Source organism: Cetorhinus maximus, chromosome 10, assembly GCF_964194155.1.
Source record: "Cetorhinus maximus chromosome 10, sCetMax3.hap1.1, whole genome shotgun sequence".
NCBI lineage: Eukaryota > Metazoa > Chordata > Chondrichthyes > Lamniformes > Cetorhinidae > Cetorhinus > Cetorhinus maximus.
The window spans coordinates 82309034-82327681 of record NC_135888.1 but is presented as its reverse complement, the minus strand read 5'-3'; the positions used below and the strand labels follow the sequence as shown (position 1 = coordinate 82327681).

At 39.5% G+C, this 18648-nt stretch overlaps 1 protein-coding gene across 2 annotated transcripts in view; it reads right to left on the bottom strand.

Moving 5' to 3' along the window:
- Positions 1-18648, bottom strand: part of sh3pxd2b (SH3 and PX domains 2B) — a 286400-nt gene that overhangs the window by 212750 nt on the left and 55002 nt on the right. For both annotated transcript variants that reach the window (XM_078550692.1, XM_078550693.1), the window contains exon 3: positions 4775-4850. In XM_078550692.1, coding sequence (XP_078406818.1) covers positions 4775-4850 — 76 coding nt within the window. The remainder of the gene's footprint in view (positions 1-4774; positions 4851-18648) is intronic.

Sequence of the window (18648 nt, the reverse complement as noted above, 5' to 3'; positions counted from 1 at the left end):
AACGCACTCCACAACCTACAAACTAACGACAGCCCCATCCCTCAATGGCAAACCTCCTGGTTGACTGCAAACATTAACAACTGGAGTCCCAGGTTTCAACCTTCCATGGAAAATCTGGACAATCCTCAACCACTTGAGGACAGGGTAGGGAAGATGTGGCCACTTGCTCCACAAGTGGAAAATGAGGAAAAGCACAAGTTGTGACTGTGACCATCCAAGTCAGAGCATCGCCCACATACTGAACTACTGCCCTGAGAGATCAATTCCTGATGGCATCACAACTATTCACACTGCGTTAGCTGAAGTCGCTGAATGGATTGATAACCTCAACATTGATCTATAACTCCTTCCCCAGCCAGATGAACATATACCTCTTAAAGGTGGCTGCATTCACTGAACTTCAATACTAATTTCAATTGTGTGCATGTTGCAGTTGGAAGATACCTGGAAGGTGGGAAAAAGAATCACATCCAGATTTTCATCCCAGCTCCAGAATTCATCATGCAAGAATGATATGGATGCAAACCCTGCAAACTCTATGGCAGAGTCTACTGTACAATCACATACATTTTAATTCTGCACGTAACAGCCAGTCAGATAACCAAAAAGAAAACAAAAGCTAAATTAAGCTTTACATTTGTCCTTACTATAAGCTTTTCTTTTCACAAGACATCACCACTATTGTCAATACATCAGTAATTACATTGTTGTTGGACCTTGACAATCTTCTTATTGACTGGCAATTACATTGTATAGCAATTACTTTGTTAAGACAACTGCTTGTTAAAATAGGTGATGGGCATTGGTTCACCTATCAAAATAGTATAAATGGGCACAGCTGTAACATCTCAGTGCGAAAGGGTCTAGGGGAGTTTGCTTCACTGTTTTTGGGAATGAATCAGCTTGAACTCATTCTTCCACAACAAACACTTAGTGTGAGTAACAACTATACTGGGAAATTTACAATACGCATGTTGGAACTTTAAGCCACTAAGCTTTGGGCAAGCCAGAAATGTGTGGCAATGGTGCCCCTCTTCAGAAGCTGTGCATTTTAACCGAGGTCAGAACAAAACCTGTGTTTCAGATGTTTAGCTGTAAATGGAAGTCTAACAAAGCTCTTCTTTTTAACTTTCCGAACAATGGTGCTGCAGATCCTGTAAGTCTCAAACTTCCCTTTTAGGCACAAAAAGTGAAATGCGGCCATAGGCAGAGGAAATGGAGAATAAAATTCAAAATAAGAGGATCGAAATTGTGGAGCTACAAATGAGATGGTTAAAGTGCTAAGTAGGTAGAGAGTCTGAAAGATGAAGTTTCAAATAAGGATCTTCACAGAATAAACAATTCTTTGTTTCTCTCCATTTCAGCATTATCACATTCCTGGTTCTGAAACAGAAACAACAAGGTCGAAGCATCAATCAATTCCAGTCCTATCATATCACATACTATGTCAAAGCACTGAACAGATCTCAGGCTCTTGGACATATGATCCCATGGCTAGAATTCCTCCACATACACTGTATCAAACATTAGACCACACTCAGAAGCTTACTACACGATTGCTGTGCTGCTGACTCCATTTCGCAATCACAATTGCATTTTACAGAATCAGCAGGGAAATTTCAACTGCGGTAATCAAACAGCTGTTCAATCTGGAAAATAAAACCTCCTTACACGTACGTTATTTATGCCACCAGTAAATATAACCTTGTAGTCAAACTCAGCAATCAACTATTACAGGGGAAGGACTTTCTGATAGATTACTGCTCAATCCAGAAAGTAAAATATTAGTGCACTTATCAAACATTGCACTTTTGGCTTTGCCAGAAAGTTACTATTTAGACTATTGCTGAAAAAAGAGACACGTCAAAGCTTTAGGCCCAGCTCTCACAAACATCTTTGTTGGATTCCATGAGGAACTTGTCTTCAATGGAAGGACAACTAACCTCTTAACCCTTGTACATTTCCGACAATGTGGATGATATGTTTGCTATATTTAAATCTGTAGCTGCATGTAATAATTTCCTCACATGTCTTAATGGGCTCCATCCTGCACTCAAATTCATCTTTGAAAAGCAGCAGTCAAATGAACTCCCCTTCCTGGAAGTACTAGTTGAGAAATCTGCCGGGGGTTCTCTACTATGGTCTACTGCAAGCCTACCTTCACTGGTCAATATACGTGTTGGGATTCTTACAGTTCCACACACTATAAGATTGGTCTTATTGGCAACCTTGTAAATAGGGCCCAGTCTATTTGCTCACCATGCAAGCTTGATGCTGAAATAGGGCGCATCAAAGGCATCCTGCAGGATAATGACTACCATAATCAGATCATTTCACACTGTATATCACACCAACTCATGAACAGGCTGAAGGCCACCACTTTCGGCCCTGAAAAGCGACCAGTCTACCTCAGATTACCCTGGAAGGGCAAGAGATCTCAAAAATTTGAGCAACAGGTGAGCAACAGCTGTTTCACACTGCTACCATACAATAACAACATGAGTGATATTCAACATTATCAGGATGCTGCCATCAAGCCAAAAAGACGTTCTGACTTTCACACAAGTGAGTAATGTGATGTATTAATTTCAGTGCCAGTGTGAATCTAGGTATGTAGGGCATATGTCCCAAAGATTGGCGGATGGTGTCAAACAACATATCCCAGCTGCCGTTCACAGCGGGCAGGGTACAGACCGTACCCAACCAGCCAGTGCTTGCAAAACTCAAAACCCTGTGTCCAATATTAGATGTGATTCTGCGATTGGACAACATTTTCTAAATAATCCTCAATGTGTTAAGAATTACACTGACAACTAATTTAAGATTATCAGTTGATTTTGCAGTGTGGTGCATTTGCATGTACTGGAAGCTACATATATTAATACACAGGGCCCTGTTCTTTGCAGACAGAAAGAACATGCACACACATTGTGCCTGTTTCAGCTAAACAAAATAAGTGACTGTCATTGGCTGACTCATTCCTCAGGGCAATGCCTCGACCAATCAGGGTCAAGCTACCTGGTGTAATTTTCAAACAATGGTTGGCAGTTAACTATCAGTCATCATCACTGGTGCATTCTCCATGGCAACGCATCTATCAATCAGAGTCCACTTGTCAACCATTGTTTGGAGTCATACTGAGCACAAAGGAAGATGATTATGGTTATTGGAGGCCAATCATCTCAACTCCAGGACATTGCTGCAGGAGTTCCTCAGCGTAGTGTCCGAGGCCCAACCATCTTCAAGCTGCTTCACCAATGATCACCCCTCTCTCATGGTCAGGTGGGGGTGTGAATTGTGAATTGGGCCCTGGGCTAGGAAAAGTGGATTGTTTTTTTTTAATTTTTCAGCTGGCCAAGCTTATGTCACCTGATTGCCATCGTAATGTGTAATGCCTCCTGCCTTCATGGTAAAAAAGCCACCTTCATCTATGAATGTTGGCCATTTGGACCAGGCACTTTGAAATGTATCCCAACAGGATGCTGTGATTTCAGGAAGGGTAGGGGGTTGGGGTGGTACAGGGAGAGGATGGTGAAGATTAGGGTGGCACCTCTAAAACTACAGATTAATTACAATGTAGAACTTGCTACCATGTGGGGTAATTGAAGCGAATGGCATCGATACCTTTGAGGGGAAAGAACTTGAGGGTAAATGAATAGAAAGATAGGCTGAGGGTTTAATGAAATAGGGTAGGAGAAGGTTCGTATGGAGCATGGACCCGTTGGGCTGAATGACCTCTTTCAGTGCTGTTATTTCTGCGTACTATGTTTTCTGATGATTGCACAATGTTCAGTACCATTCTCAACTCCTTAGAAACCTCTGTGCCTGCATGGAACAAGACCTGGATAACATGCAGGCTTGGACTGATAAGTGCCAAGTAACATTCACACTACACAGTGCCAAATAATGATTGTCTCCAATAAAGGAAAGTCTAATCACCTCTCCTTGACATTCAATGGCATTACCATTGTCAAATTCCCCACTGTCAACATCCTCGGACTCACCATTGACCAGAAACTCAACTGGATCAGCCATAGACAAACAGTGGATATTAGAACAGGTAAGTAGTTGGCTATTCTGTGCCTCACCTCCGGACTCTCCAAAGCCCGTCCACCATCGACAAGGCACTAGTTAGGTGTGTGATGGAATTCTCCACTTGCCTGGATGAGTGCAGCTCCAACAACACTCAGGAAGGCTAACACCATCTAGGACAAAGCAGCGCATTGGTTCAGCACCCTGTCCACCATCTTCAGCATTAACTCCCTCAGCCACGGCTGCAATGTGTACCATCTGCAAGATGCACTGCAGCACCTCCCCAAGGCTTCTTCGAAAGCACCTTCCAAACTGGCGACCTAAGGACGAGGGCAGCAGGCATATGACAGCACAAGCACCTGCAAGCACTTGCAAGCTCGCCTCCAAGTCACATACCATACTGACATGAAAATATGTCACTGTTCCTTCATTGTCGCTGGATCAAAATCCTGGAACTTCCACTCTAACAACATTGCAAGATTGCCTTCCCAAAACACACTACAGCAGTTCAGGAAGACTGCTCACCACCACTATCTCCAGGGCAATTATGGATGGATAATAAATGCTGAATTTGCCAGCGACACCCCTATCCAGTGAATGAATAAGAAAAGACCTGTCAGCATCTATCATAGCCACAAAGTAAATTGAAAACAATCTGCTAGTTCTGGCTTTAGGACCTAAAAAATGTGGACCTTTTGGGAGTAAGACTAGGAAAGGAAACTAACAGTATGTGTTACTGTACCTGGCAGAAAAGGGATATATCGCTGTTTGGGATCCTTCTGGCCTCCTTCCACTGGGAATGTATCCAACAGCTGCATCTGAGAGAGACAGTGAGTAAAATTAGAGAAAGTACTGTCAAACAATAAAATCTCAAAACGTTTTTAATGAATAGGAAATCAATTTACTTAAAATGTTTAAAGACTGAAAGCTTTTCTACGAGAACCACATGAATTTGCTTGCAATGCAACATGAGCAGATGTGCTGTTTTAACTCATTCTCTTTGCTGTAACTAGAAGTTTCAATGGATCTGGCTATGATATAATTTATCTTACAATCTACAGCATTAATATATTGCACATTGTGACATCAATCCATACTTTCATTCAACCAAAACGTCACGTACAGAATTCTTTCAATATAAACTGAGGTTTTAATTGATTATTTTTAAACAAATCACAGAGAACCAAATATTTGGTAATTATAAAGAAATCCATAAAGCTTTTACTACATAAAAGTCAGTTCCACACCCAGAGTTACATCGAAGAAAGTTACTGCGTGAAAATCATTCAGAAGCAGGAGGACAGCTAAGAAAAAATAATTAAGCCAAAGAAAGGAACGTAAAATGTTCATTTCCACTTCCTGGTGGAAACGAAATAGAATGGGACTTAAAAATAAAGTAGCTTTATTTGCCACTCAGTTCCTGCCCCACCGCTAGTTTAACCCTGCTTGTTTTTGCCAGCAGCTGAGGTATCCACCTGACTCAGACAGGAAGGAGTCTTATATGTGAATCAGAGCCCTGTAATATAGCATGGACCCGGATGGCATTTTCAAATTACACTGAGCGAGGTGTCTGCTGTGTGTACTCCATTCTGTAAAATCTGTCCAGAACAAAGCAGTGGTATTAAGAAGTAAGTTCTCACCGTCTTCCTGGGAAAACAAGGCTTTCCCTTGGGCCACACCTGAAAATCTGGCCCACTGCTGCCCCAGGCTCTGTTGAATCCCTACCCCGCAATTTACAAAGTGCTGGTGGTCGGCCTCAGGGCACCTGAGCTTCAACCGGCAGTTGGCCAGCTGCCAGCCAAATGGCTGTAATTGAGGACATCCAGTTAATATCAGTTAGGCCTGCCAGAGGTTCCTGGGTGGTTGGCTGTGATTCCACTGGCTTCTAGCCCAGCAGTTGAAATCTCTCTTGCGCATAAGAAGAAAAAAGGAAGAAAAATGAAGAAAGTGGGAGAGTATGAAGAAAGGAAGAAACAAAATAAAACCTGGAAAGATAAAAGAACAAAAAATTGAAAAGCAAAATGAAAGAAAAATAATAAACAGCTTACATTAACTGGTGTCATTAAAAGGAGCGCAGTCTTCACTGTGCTGGGGTTATTCATACAGGCCTTTCTTTTTTGCCTTTATTCCTGAGCATAATGACCTCCTATAAATGAAGTATATGCAGCTTCAACAAAATTAGACTTTTATTTCAACAGAGTAATTTTAACGGGCTTATTGGGTATAAGAAATTAGGAGAAAGATTAAAATCTGCCCACTACAACTTATACACTTAGCTTCACACTTAACTCTTCCACTTTGAATGATATGCTTCAAAGAGTACCTTGAAATTGGACAGAAACTATGCGATAGGCCTAGCCAAGCAGTTTGCAGACAAAATAGGGTGAATTTTGGCTTATGAAAATTGTGATGGGACTCCTAAAAATGGGTTTGGATGCCAGACGCCAGGATTGCTCAGCCACCATAATCTCCGCACACTTGCCATGCATGAGTAACAAAAGTTGCCTTCATTTGAGGAAAGAACAATCCCAGGACTGTTCACGATTGCTCCAAAATATGCTACCGTATCCTTTAAGATGTAAATGAATCATTAGAACTGAATGCTACTTTTTTAACATTATCACAAATAGTCTCCATTGAAACAAGAGGATAATTGTATGGATCCGTTATTCCGTTACATGACCACACAGTAAATGGATCTACTTCCAAAAAGCCTGCAGCGACAAAATAACAAGAGGCCAACACTGAAAAACCCATTCCGAATAAAATAAGAGCATCTGCTTAAAGTACTGCTGGTGTTTCTAATTAACAATTGCATGGACACGTGTTTAGTGTTGATGGACAATTCGGAGCAGTGTTCGACAGCTGATGTCTGGCTCATAGCGAAGACCTTCATATATTTACTCTCCAGACACAGATTTGAATATCTGGCAAAGATTTGGAACTTTACACAAACACTGTCTCACAAACCTGGAAGAGCAATTACATACATCATTTTTAATAATGATATGCAACAGCCTTATTGGCAAAAAAAACTGGTCAATTGTACACCTGTTTAATATTGCAAATTTAAAGAATCTATCAAAAATAAAACCCAACCTTCTGCCGAGTTCCACTTATTCTGATTTAACTTCTTTAACTGCAGTGTACCCACAACTCAGACACAAATGGGCTCAAGGTCTAGATCGTCTACCTCTTGTTGGTCAAAGTATATGGGAACTGGGAAGCATTATCAAGAACTTGCAGTGTTGGCACATATGATGTTGTTCGTTTTCATTTTAAGTTCGTTTTTAAAACATTGCAGAAATAATCATGCAAAATAATATTATTTCCCTTTCCTGTTGTATGAATAGTATAAGCTTCACCATCAGAACTGCGTCTGAGAATCAATCACAAAGAATTAATTAATAAATCAATTATATCATTAATTTCAAATTTCTTTTGGCTTTTTTGCTGATTTTTCGTTTATTATTATCTGATCTTTGAATTTTAACTGGGTAACCACTCAGGAGAAATTACCATGCCCGACAGTACAGATCAATAAAGTAAAATAGACTGGTGAAATAATACCATTACTGTTACACTTATCCAGATGACCATTTCTACTGATATTCATTCAGCTTGTTTAAACCATCAGGTTTTACATCCTCCCAGTCTAAACCCAGGGGTGCTATCACTCAAATCAACCTACACTAGGATCATTCATAATATATTTTTTTAACATTTGTTTTCAAAGGAGGAATTAATGACAAGACTCCCTTTGAAAGTTATCAAAACACACATGCAAAAATTACATATATCCTAATACCAGCCTAACCATTTTAATTTTGTGCAAAAAAATGATAGCTCTGCAAACAAATGTAACAGATGGTATGCTACTGGACTGTACAGAACAGGAAAGTCCAGGTTCAATCCCCATTCTTTGTTGAGTTTTCTCAGTTTGGGCAGCTGAATGCTTGTCTTCTTTGATTTCAGTGCTTTCGTCAAGGCACTTAATATCCATAATCCACTAATTGCTAATGCCTTACTGAAGAACTAGCATAATCTGCCCACAAACAAATGGAGATACCCGTGCATCCTGCGCACTTTAAAATATACAAAATAAACTACCCTCATACACACTAGTGAGTTTTCTCATACAGCAGAGCAATTTATATACCAGTATGCCTCATCGTAACACAAAACTTTCTAATGAAATTTTTTACTAATCTGATTGATCACTTCCTCAAAGAATCTAATGTACTAGATGATAGCAGTGTTGCAGATGTTATTTACTTTGATTTAAAGAAAGCCTTCAGTAAAATGTTGCATGAAAAGCTACTGTGTAAGATCTCATCACGTGGGTTTCCTGATCAGCTTGTATATGAGACAGGAAACTGATCATAATCTTGTAGGTACAGTCAGAACCTCAATAGAAGCATGTCTGCAAGAGGCCAAGTCTTAAGAGGTGTTAGGATCATTGCTATCCTTCACTTCAACAAATTATATTGATGGCGACATTAATGGAACTATTCACAAGTTTACAGATGACATAAACATATGCACAAGAATTGGGAATGTATGTAAATGAACAACATGTGGGTCAATTTAGACAGAGGGCTGTTTTAGGCCTTTGTGCACAACACATGCCCTTTGTTGTGAATAACTGCAGTGTTACCTATTGGGATCTGTGAAAGTATAGACACGTGCATACAATGCAGATGTCTCCATTAGCAGTCACAGACTATGAACCAGTCCTGGGCCCTTAAAAAAATTGACACACTTTCAAGGTGTCGCTCCCCTTGTAAAAAGGTGGGGGGTGGTTGGAATCTTTTAGTCATAATTATTCCCACATGCTTCTAAAGTTCCGGCCAGGGACTGTCCTTCACCTCAATAATCCCCATTGTGGCAGCCCCCTAAGATGCACCCATAAAGCCAGTTTTAAGTAGAAGAATAAACCTCTCGCAACTCCAGATAATGTAGTGGCATCAGTGACAAAGGCTCTCAGCCGAAGATTCCAGTACTTACAATGGAATCAAAGGTCTAAATTGTGGGGTAGCTTGGAATATTGACACTTCTAAGTTTCTGTTGGAGTTTGTGTTTATTTTAGAAGGTCAGACTTGGAATTTCCCAAAATTACCCATGAATTAGTTGCATCTTTTCTGCCTCTCGCAAAGAGGCTGGTCATTGGAATGTGTGGCATTAGGTTTGTGCACCAGATAGTGTTTCTTGCACCGTCTTCCTGTACATTCATAGAAGGGCAGCTATTTATGAGGGTGTAATATACATTAAATATAAATTTTGCCCTGGATATAATGGTACATGTCAATACTTCTCTAACGCACTCTATCATTTCCCAGACATTATATGCCTGTGGACTTCTGCTAGATCCTACAAAGCAACAATCCCAAGTCTTTGGAGATGTGCTTATATGGTCAAATGGTCATTGGAATTAGAATTTTAATCTTAGAAATCATGGGTTCTGGTGTAATCTCAATATAGAGAACATAGAAATAATGCACCCTCAGTGAAACACTTGGATGTCTTATAAATGATGCCTTTATAAAAAGCATTGCACTTACACCATTAATAAGTATACTGCAATATAACAGCTAAAACACATGGCAAAGCAAATCAATGTAATCATCACATATAAAAATGGATGCCCTTGAAGGAGCCAGTGGTGTAAAAATTGAGCGCCGCAGTCACTTTCACAGCCACTGGTAGTGGATGCCCTCCATGTCCCCATGGTGTCAAATCCGCAGCAGGTGGCATATGTGACCGACCACTTCCCTAGACCTGCACAATCTTCGTTGACACTGGCTCTCCATCATCTGCAGGACTGACAGGCGTCATCTATAGACCCTGGGCCTAGCGAGGCGCCTACAAGCGACAGCTTGCTGTGGAATTTGCTGCCACTTCATCTTGAGGGAAGGGCTCCTCCCTTTGCCAAGCAGAAAAAGTTACATTTCCTTTTGAGGGATCAAACTAAATAGTTGTCATGGTTGCATCACTGTATCACACTTTACATATAAACACTTTTGGGTATCATACGATTTTTTTCTTTAATTTCCTTTATTCTCTAGCCTCATTTCTTGCTATACATCTTTTTTTTGAGAAAGGAATAGAAATTAACAAAGGCAATAGGTACCTTACTTAAGTAGCTTGTCACAGGCAAGATACTCCATTCCCCCTTGGGGTAACATTACTGTACTGCACAAACTACCGTAAAGAACCCAAAGACAAATGAAATACAAAGCATTTGCTTTCCTTACTTCAATGATATCAGATGCTCAGAGGCTTTAATAAATGACATCATGATGACACATCAATTCATATCAGCAACTGTATTATTATTCACTATGCAGTGTAAAGCTGAAAAGAATGACAAATAGTGTGCCAAGGGAGTCTGCACACACTGCATGAAATCAATTTCCAGGGATGGGATTAAGCCAGGACAAAGCAACAGGAGAGCAAAAAGTAACACTAATTTCCTGTTCCTTTGGGAGTAAATCTCTGCCTATTCTCTGCCCAATCTCAAGGCCTTACCTATAACAATAACTTCACTACAATTACACTAAAAGCCCTTTTTAACTCTTCACCGGAAGGCAGAAGATTATTGTACTGTTTTATGGGTAATAATGATCAATTGTATTGAACAAATTTGAATGATCAGTGTTTCTAAGCTGTTCAATGATTGTTTACTGCTTGTAAACCAAATCAAGTTTAGTCCTAACCTCATCAAATGACGACAAAGTAAACACATGTTCCAGCAGAGGTCACCGGGATTAAAATGATTATCAATTTTTCCTCTAACTGAAGATGGTCAGGTCGGTTTTAGCAGCTCTGTGCTGCCCTGACAGTGATCCTCCTGACTGGTACAGGTCAATTGCAGATGGAAACTGCCAAATGATAAATGGTAATTTTTTTTTTATTCATTCATGGGATGTGGACTTCGCTGGCTGGGCCAGCATTTATTGTCCATTCCCTGTTGTCCTTGAGAAGGTGGTGGTGAGCTGCCTTCGTGGACCACTGCAGTCAATAATTCATTACCTACTGTCTTGCAGAAAAATCTTTACTGGATTCTTAATAAAATGACATAACATTGTGCCTTTGAATTCCTTATAATTGATGTCAATAGCTTGTATGGAATCCAGTCAGTCACCATAAATTATACTCCATCGGTCTATGACAAATCTAATCAGCACTCAATGAAAGGTTCAGAGTGCTGGGGTCAGGTAGATGCAAATTCAATTCTGTTGCTTTTACTTGAAGGATTGTTAGCTTCAAATTGTGTCTGCACAATGGGAATCTCAATTTAAACTACTCTTGTAATTTATTTTGCCCCATTATACTCAATACATACATTGGCAACTGCATCCTATTAAGTGGACACTTGCATTAGGATGAATAACAAAGTTTGAAAACAGTTATAATTTAAACATAACAAGCTGCTCACAGGATATTTTTAATAGATATTAATACAAAAGGCTAAGATACTAAAATTATGAAAATCTGATGGGGTAAAAGGCTGAATAAGTACTGCTGCAGTGATATACAGCATTGCATGTGATAGGCATTTGTTTCATTTCACATTAGAAGATATAGTACAGTACAAAGCAACATTGTACTATGGAAGATACCAGGTTAATGGATTATTCTGAGCTTACACAGGCACAACTGATTTATGGTACATGCCATAGACTAAATTGGATCAACCAAATAATGAAAATTATCTAATAAAACTGGAATGTCAAACAAGGGGAGAAATCAACCTCTATACTTATACATCTCAGAATATTTAGCAGAGGTCCATTTTCATTAAGCCAATTTCCTGTCAGACACACATTGTACACTATGCATTACAGTCCATGATTGTTGACCTGAGAATGAAGTCAAAGCTTTTATCTTTGAAGAACATACACATTTCTGTCCATTTTGAAAGGTGAGATGGGACTGTTTTTATAATGTCATCATTTCTCACTAATACTGTTAGAAGTACATACTATATCCATAGAATTATATTCTGAAATGATCTGATAGAAATACTAAAAGGGTTTGATCACTAGGAAAGACTAGATTTGGGTACAACTATAATATCAGATTGAAACTGTTGCCAGAAAGATCAAATGGTATAATAGTACAAATATTTAAAAGCTGTAATAAATAGAAGCTTTAAGAGCTTTGATGCTAACAACCATGCTTCAAATGATATCCTAAACAGCACTAATAAAAGAACTGCAGCACAGATAATGCCAACTGTTTCATTGTTCAGAGCAGACAATTAAATAGTGTTATTAATTTTCAGCCTTCAATAGCTTACTGCCTTGTCTAGTCAAATTTCTTCAAGCAGGAGGGTCTGAGCAGGAGCAAGCAGCATTCTCACTAGGAAGGATAGTGAGGAGGCTAAGGGAAAATGCTCAATATTTTTCCCTATTTTAGTATAAAACAAAATCTGTATACAAATTCATTTTTCTTGGCAATAGGGAGGAAGGTTTTTTACCTGTGTTGTATTACACAACGACAAATTTCAACTCCAGGCCAGTTTCCTGCTGTCAATGAGCAATGTGAGTTAGAAACTCATCTACCTGCTCCACAAATGTGACCCAGGGTATTTTACTACCTAGGCCTCATTGAAAACCAGCTGTCTGACTTCCCAGCAGCTTTACCTGGATGTTGCCAGGAAATGGTGGGGAACTAGAAGTCTGCTGAGACCAGGTAGATGGCGGGATTGGCTGTTGGGCTGCCCACAGGAGGGCAGGGGAGTCTCGGAATCAAGGAGGAGGCTGAGCTCACAGCAAGAGTCAGCCAACACTATCATTTGGTGTCAACACAAGAACTTCTGCTCCTCCTCACCCTGCAAGTAAAGTAAGCTTTTTTTTAAATTACCACTTTGGGCCTCTTCTGGCCACAATTCTGTTTGCTGCTTTATTCACCTGGTGGAAAACTCACCGTAGCTTCCAAACAACGATCCCCTAGGTTTCATTTGATGTGCACAGCCTGTTTATTATGATGCATGCTATTTTTTTTTTGCATGGTCACAACATGTGTGATCAGCCGGTGCATTATCTTCCCAATTGCTGTGCAGCAATGCATACACACAGCTTGGAGGGGACATTGCTGCCAAGTTAAAATTGCAACCAGATGCCAGTGACATTCTTGGCACCCAAGATGCATATGTGAAAAAGGAACTCACTTGCTTTGGGTGGTGTACGTCTGGCCTGCTCAGCTCAGCAGATTCAAATGGGGAACTGTAAGCTCCTGATATCTCCAGGGCGGCTACGTAACGTGGGTGTTTATAACTGCCCATCATCCATCTACCAGAATGGCAGGCCAGTAGAATCACCCACCATGGAGGAGTATTAAGGATTTAGCTCACGACACAAGTTGTTTTCTCCCACCCAGATATATTTTCAGTATTGGCACTGAGCCTGAGTGTAATCATAAAAATAGAATACAATAGCCCAGAACAAAATTTCAAAAGAAATACTAGATTTGTCACGTTAATTTAATGTGAATTAATGGCTGTTTCTGTTCAATGAGTTATAACAAATTATAGAAGGCATTGGATAAAGTACCATAAAATAGACCGGTCAACGAAATTGAAGTCCATGGGATAAATGGGGCAGTAGCAGTATGGATACAAAATTGACTGAGGTATAGAAAACAGAGTTGTGGTGAAGAATTTTGGACTGGAGAGAGGTGTGTCTCCATGTTTCGGTGCTAGGACCACTGCTGTCTCTGAGTAACAGTAATGAATTGGACTTGGGGGTTACATGGAACAATCTCAACATTTTCTGTTGACTCAAAACTTGGAAATGTAGGGAAGAAGATAGTAATAAACTTCAAAAGAGCAAAGTTAGGCTGGTGGAATAGGCGAACATATGAAAGATAAAATGTAAGTGTAAGGTGATATATTTTGGTAGGAAGAATGAGGAAAGACAAGGAAAGCTAAATGGTACATAGTAGTAGTAAGAACAGAGAGGCCGGGAAATGTTTGTGCACAAATCTTTGAAGGTGGCAGGGCAGGTTAACCAAGTAGTTCATAAAGCATCTGGAGCCTAGGGTCTGTAAATAGAGGCAGAGAGTTTAAACGCCTGGCTGTTATCCTGAATTTAAATGAAAGACTAGTTTAGTCCCAGCAGCAGTACTGTGCCCAATTCTGGGCACTACACTTCAGAAGGAAACAAAGACTTCGAAGAAAATAGAGAAGGGATTTTACTAAAATAGTTTCAGGGATGAGTGATTACAGTTCCATGAATGGAATGGAGAAGCTCGGGTTGTTCTCCTGAGAGCAGAGAATTATTTGACAGAAATGATTAAAAATATGAATTGCTTAGATAGAGTAAATAAAGAGAAACGTTTCTAATGATGGAAAGATCAGTAATGAGAAACCATAGATTTAAGGTGAATGGCAAAAGAATGAGAGGCAACATAAGGAAAAGCTTTACACAACAGGTTCTTACGATTTGCAATGCACTGCCTGATGGATGGTGGAAACAGTTTCAATAGTAATTTTCAAAATAGAATTGGATAAATAGTTGAAGGAGAAAAATATTGCAGTGATATGAAGAAAGGGCCGAGGAATGGGACTGACTTGGCTCAATGAACTGAACAGCATTTTTCTGTGCCGTACTATTCTATGATTCTATAACAATATTTTGATATTAAGCTACTTAGTTTTTAAAATGCCTATGTTCAAAGATATTGGCATAAAATAGGGAAAAGGGCAATAGGGAATAGGGAAAAGGTCTGAATATATGATGACATACCATTTAAGGAAAATTATTCAATTGGCAACTATTTTATTGGCCAATCAGTTTTCATAATGCTGCATTGAGAAAATAAAATCTCTTTCCCTACTTGTAGTAAGCCAAGCATCTGGAAAGCAATTAAATATATGACTAACACCTTGCTTTCCTTTCACAATGTGAACGCATATAATCTTTATACTTTGGTGGAAACAAAAGTATCATATTAACTGTTTGTACACGTCAAAGTTCAGATGTAATCAGAAACAAAGGAACTAAGGTTTAGCACAAAATCTAGTTGACGTACTCATCCACCGAAGTGCCAACATAATTCAACATACTCTGTGTACAGTTTTAATTTACTATGAACTGTTTCTGTGATCAGAAAGTTGGATTGTGCGGAAAGATCAAGTAGAGTGGATCTGTATTCTCTGATGTTTCGAAGATTGAAAGGTGACCTCATTGAACTATATAAAATTCTGAGAGGGCTTTGCAGGGTAGATGCTGAGAGGCTGTTTCCCCTGGATGGAGATTCTAGAACTAGAAGTCATGGTTTCAGAATAAGGGGCCAGACACTTTGGACAGGGATGGAGAGAAATCTCTTCACTCAGAAGGTTGTGTATCTTAGGAATTCTCTACCCCAGAGAGCTGTTTGAGAGAGAGAGTTTGCAAATACTATTTGCAATCCACCCAAAGTAGTTAAATTTTCCTTGCTAAATGTATTTCTTTCTGTACTGGTAGTTTCAGTATCATCAGACCATCACTTAGGAACAAGATATTGTTTTCCTGGCCACATGCTCTAATCCGCTCAGTGGTAGATGATCAGAAGTAAGCGACCAATATATTAACACTCAGGTCACTGAGGCCTGGCCCAATGGGTAAATATTCAGCACCAATCAATATGGCACACATAAACTCTGTAACTTATTGAACTTGTGTGTGTAGAGAAATGGGTGCACAAAACTACCTTCTACAAAAAGTTATAGAATCATACAGCACAGAGGACTGTCATTCGGTCCATCGCCCCTGGAGACAGGCTCTTTGAATGGAGACTTTCCAATCAATCCCCCTCCCTGTTCTTTCCCCCATAACCCTGGAAATTTCTTTTTAAATATCTAACCAATTCACTTTTGAAAGTTATTATTGAATCTTTTCCATCACCTACTTAGGCAGTGCATTCCAGGTCATAACAACTCGATGTGGAAAAACTTATCTTCTCGTCTCCCCTCTGGTTCTTTTATCAGTTGTCAATAGTATTGTTGTTGACAATTTTGATGAAAGGTGTAATTTCAAAAATAAAGATGTATCCATTGCGACTTGCTATCTGACTGGCAACTGCAGTTGGATTTAACTATTTAATCTGAAATAAAGATCAAGATATGAACTTGCTTCCAATCTTCCATATTGACTATGAGAGAAGATAAATGAGCCTTTTAAAATTAGACCAAGAATTTTTCAACTAACATCACTAACAGCCTATTACAAACTGGTGCCCCTCACTTCCCCTCCCACGACAGTTGGATTAACTGAAGTTTCACAAATTATTCTTTTCCTGATTCCCTAAATTAGCATCAGTATAACAGTGATGTTATCACAAAGCTGATCCAAGATAGCTGGGGGCATAAATCAAATACAAAAGACGACCTCCATTTTGTTTCCAACTATAATTTTTTTTTAAGGTTCCATCTTTCAGACAAGAAGTAAACCAGGGCCCCATCTGCTTCTTGGGTGTATGAAAATGCTCCCATTGCATTTTTCAAAGAGGAGCAGGCGAGTTCTCATTAGGCAATGGCCAAAATTTGTCCCTCAACCAACATCAACAATATTGAATATCTGGTCATTTATCTTATTTCTGCTTATAGGGCCAGGGTGTATGTAAATTGACTGCCGTGCTTCCCTGTTATACAATAATAATTATACTTCAAAATTGGCTGAAGTCATTAAAGGTGTTATATAAATGAAAGTTATGTCTTTCTTGTTGGTTTTTTACTGCACTGCAGAAACAGAATAGTTAAGCATTTCAGAAACGCTCCAAATCATTAAAATCACTCTCCAAGCATGTCAAGCTGCATTAACGTCTCCAGAGTCTAACGTGATTTGACATCCAGTCTGTTGCCAGTTCTAAACACGAAAGCTCAGGTTTTTGCCAGATGAAAATGGATAGCCCAACTTTTACTCTGAATGCTGAAAACAATGGCTATAATACTCCAGGGCAGTACAGTGTCTAAGGCAGAGCCAGCTAGACTCGCTGTATGGAGCTTGGGAGAGGAAAATCCTTCCTGCTATGAATGAGCTGTCGGCATAATACAAGGCTAGACATCAATCAGTCAATCAGTCAGTAAGTAGATCCCAAAGATTCTGGCTTTTGAGCAGAATGATTTCCATTTTCAGCACAAGCATCTTCAGTTGGGGTGCTATAGGTTCTCCACCACAGACTTCGACTAATTTAAAGCACAACCACAGTGCTCAACCGATAAATAAACACCAAAAATGTATTAGAGTGTTTGCCATTTACAATTTTAGCACGAAAAGTCTTGGTCATTCTGTACAAAAGAGTTCTCCTGTCATGAATCGTCCAAGAAATTTCGCAAATTTACTGTTAAGTAGAACACTTGATTAAAACAAGCAATACTTCCAGAAAAGAAATTGTTTGTTCATTTGAAAATATATTCTTCATCAGGCAGTTTCCAAATAGCCATAAAAATATATGGGCCAAAACCACTACATGGAAGCTTTTGAGACAGCTGGTGTGAATACGAGTCTGTAAATTGTGTCTGCATGACCATTTACTGGCCAGCGTCTGAATGTAGTTATTTCAGTTCCTTCTGTGATTTTTAGTCGACTCAAAGTGCAAGCAAATTAGCAGTTCATTCATATCCCAAGAAACACTTCATTTATCAATATAAACATGCAATGTCGACATCCTTTCAGAGCACTAATCAGGCTGTAGATGTTTCAAGTTTAATTTGCACTGACACATGAAGACATCATCCATTCAGCCATCTTATTAACTTTTTTTCAATTAATGAAGTATCTCTTACTTACATGATGGACTAGCTTCATGAATCAGAAAGGATGGAGGAGTGTACAAGCACAATACAAAGAAAAACTTGATTCATCGTTTCATTTCCACCTTTAATTTAGATGCCAATCTTAAGTTAACTGAAAACCTGTTTCACAGGCGAATGAGCTGACTACAGGCAGATGGGACTAGCAATAAATCAGTTATGGTTTGTTGGAATGCTGCATTTAGCCATTGTGTTTGCTCCCAATTTATACTGGCCTGGCTCCACAAAGCTCAGAGATGCCTCAGTTTTGACACTAGCTACTGATTTACATACAGCTCAGGAGATATCGCAATGGTTTCACGGATAATGGTATTGTGTGGTGCAACAGTAGTGAGCCGCACAGAACAAAAAGGTCTCAGCGACTAAATTAGTCAAACGCAGTCAAGGCTATGGTGAGGATACAAAAAATTGCCTCAGTGTCACAGGATAGAGCTGGGGTCTAAAGAAAACAGTCAAATTTCATTCTCAATCCTTAATAGAAGTGTGCATATGTGACGATTGGTTATGAATAGAATGGGGCACTGATTGAAGCCCTGAACTGTCAAATAACCGACATCCAAAGTTCAAGCTCTCAGTAGAATAATGAACCCTGGACATCAGGGAGCTGCTGGTACCCATGGAGCCGTACCCCAGTATGAGTCATCACCTCCAGAACAAAGGAGAAAAACAGAAGGAAAATTGGAGGCAGCAAATAAAAATATAGTTGACGGGTGCTTTATAGATCCAACTGTCATTTGCAATAAGAAGCAGTCTGAATTGCACAAGCTTATGGAAGACTGACAAGTTGGCACTTGAACCTGCAAACAGGCTGCTGGAAT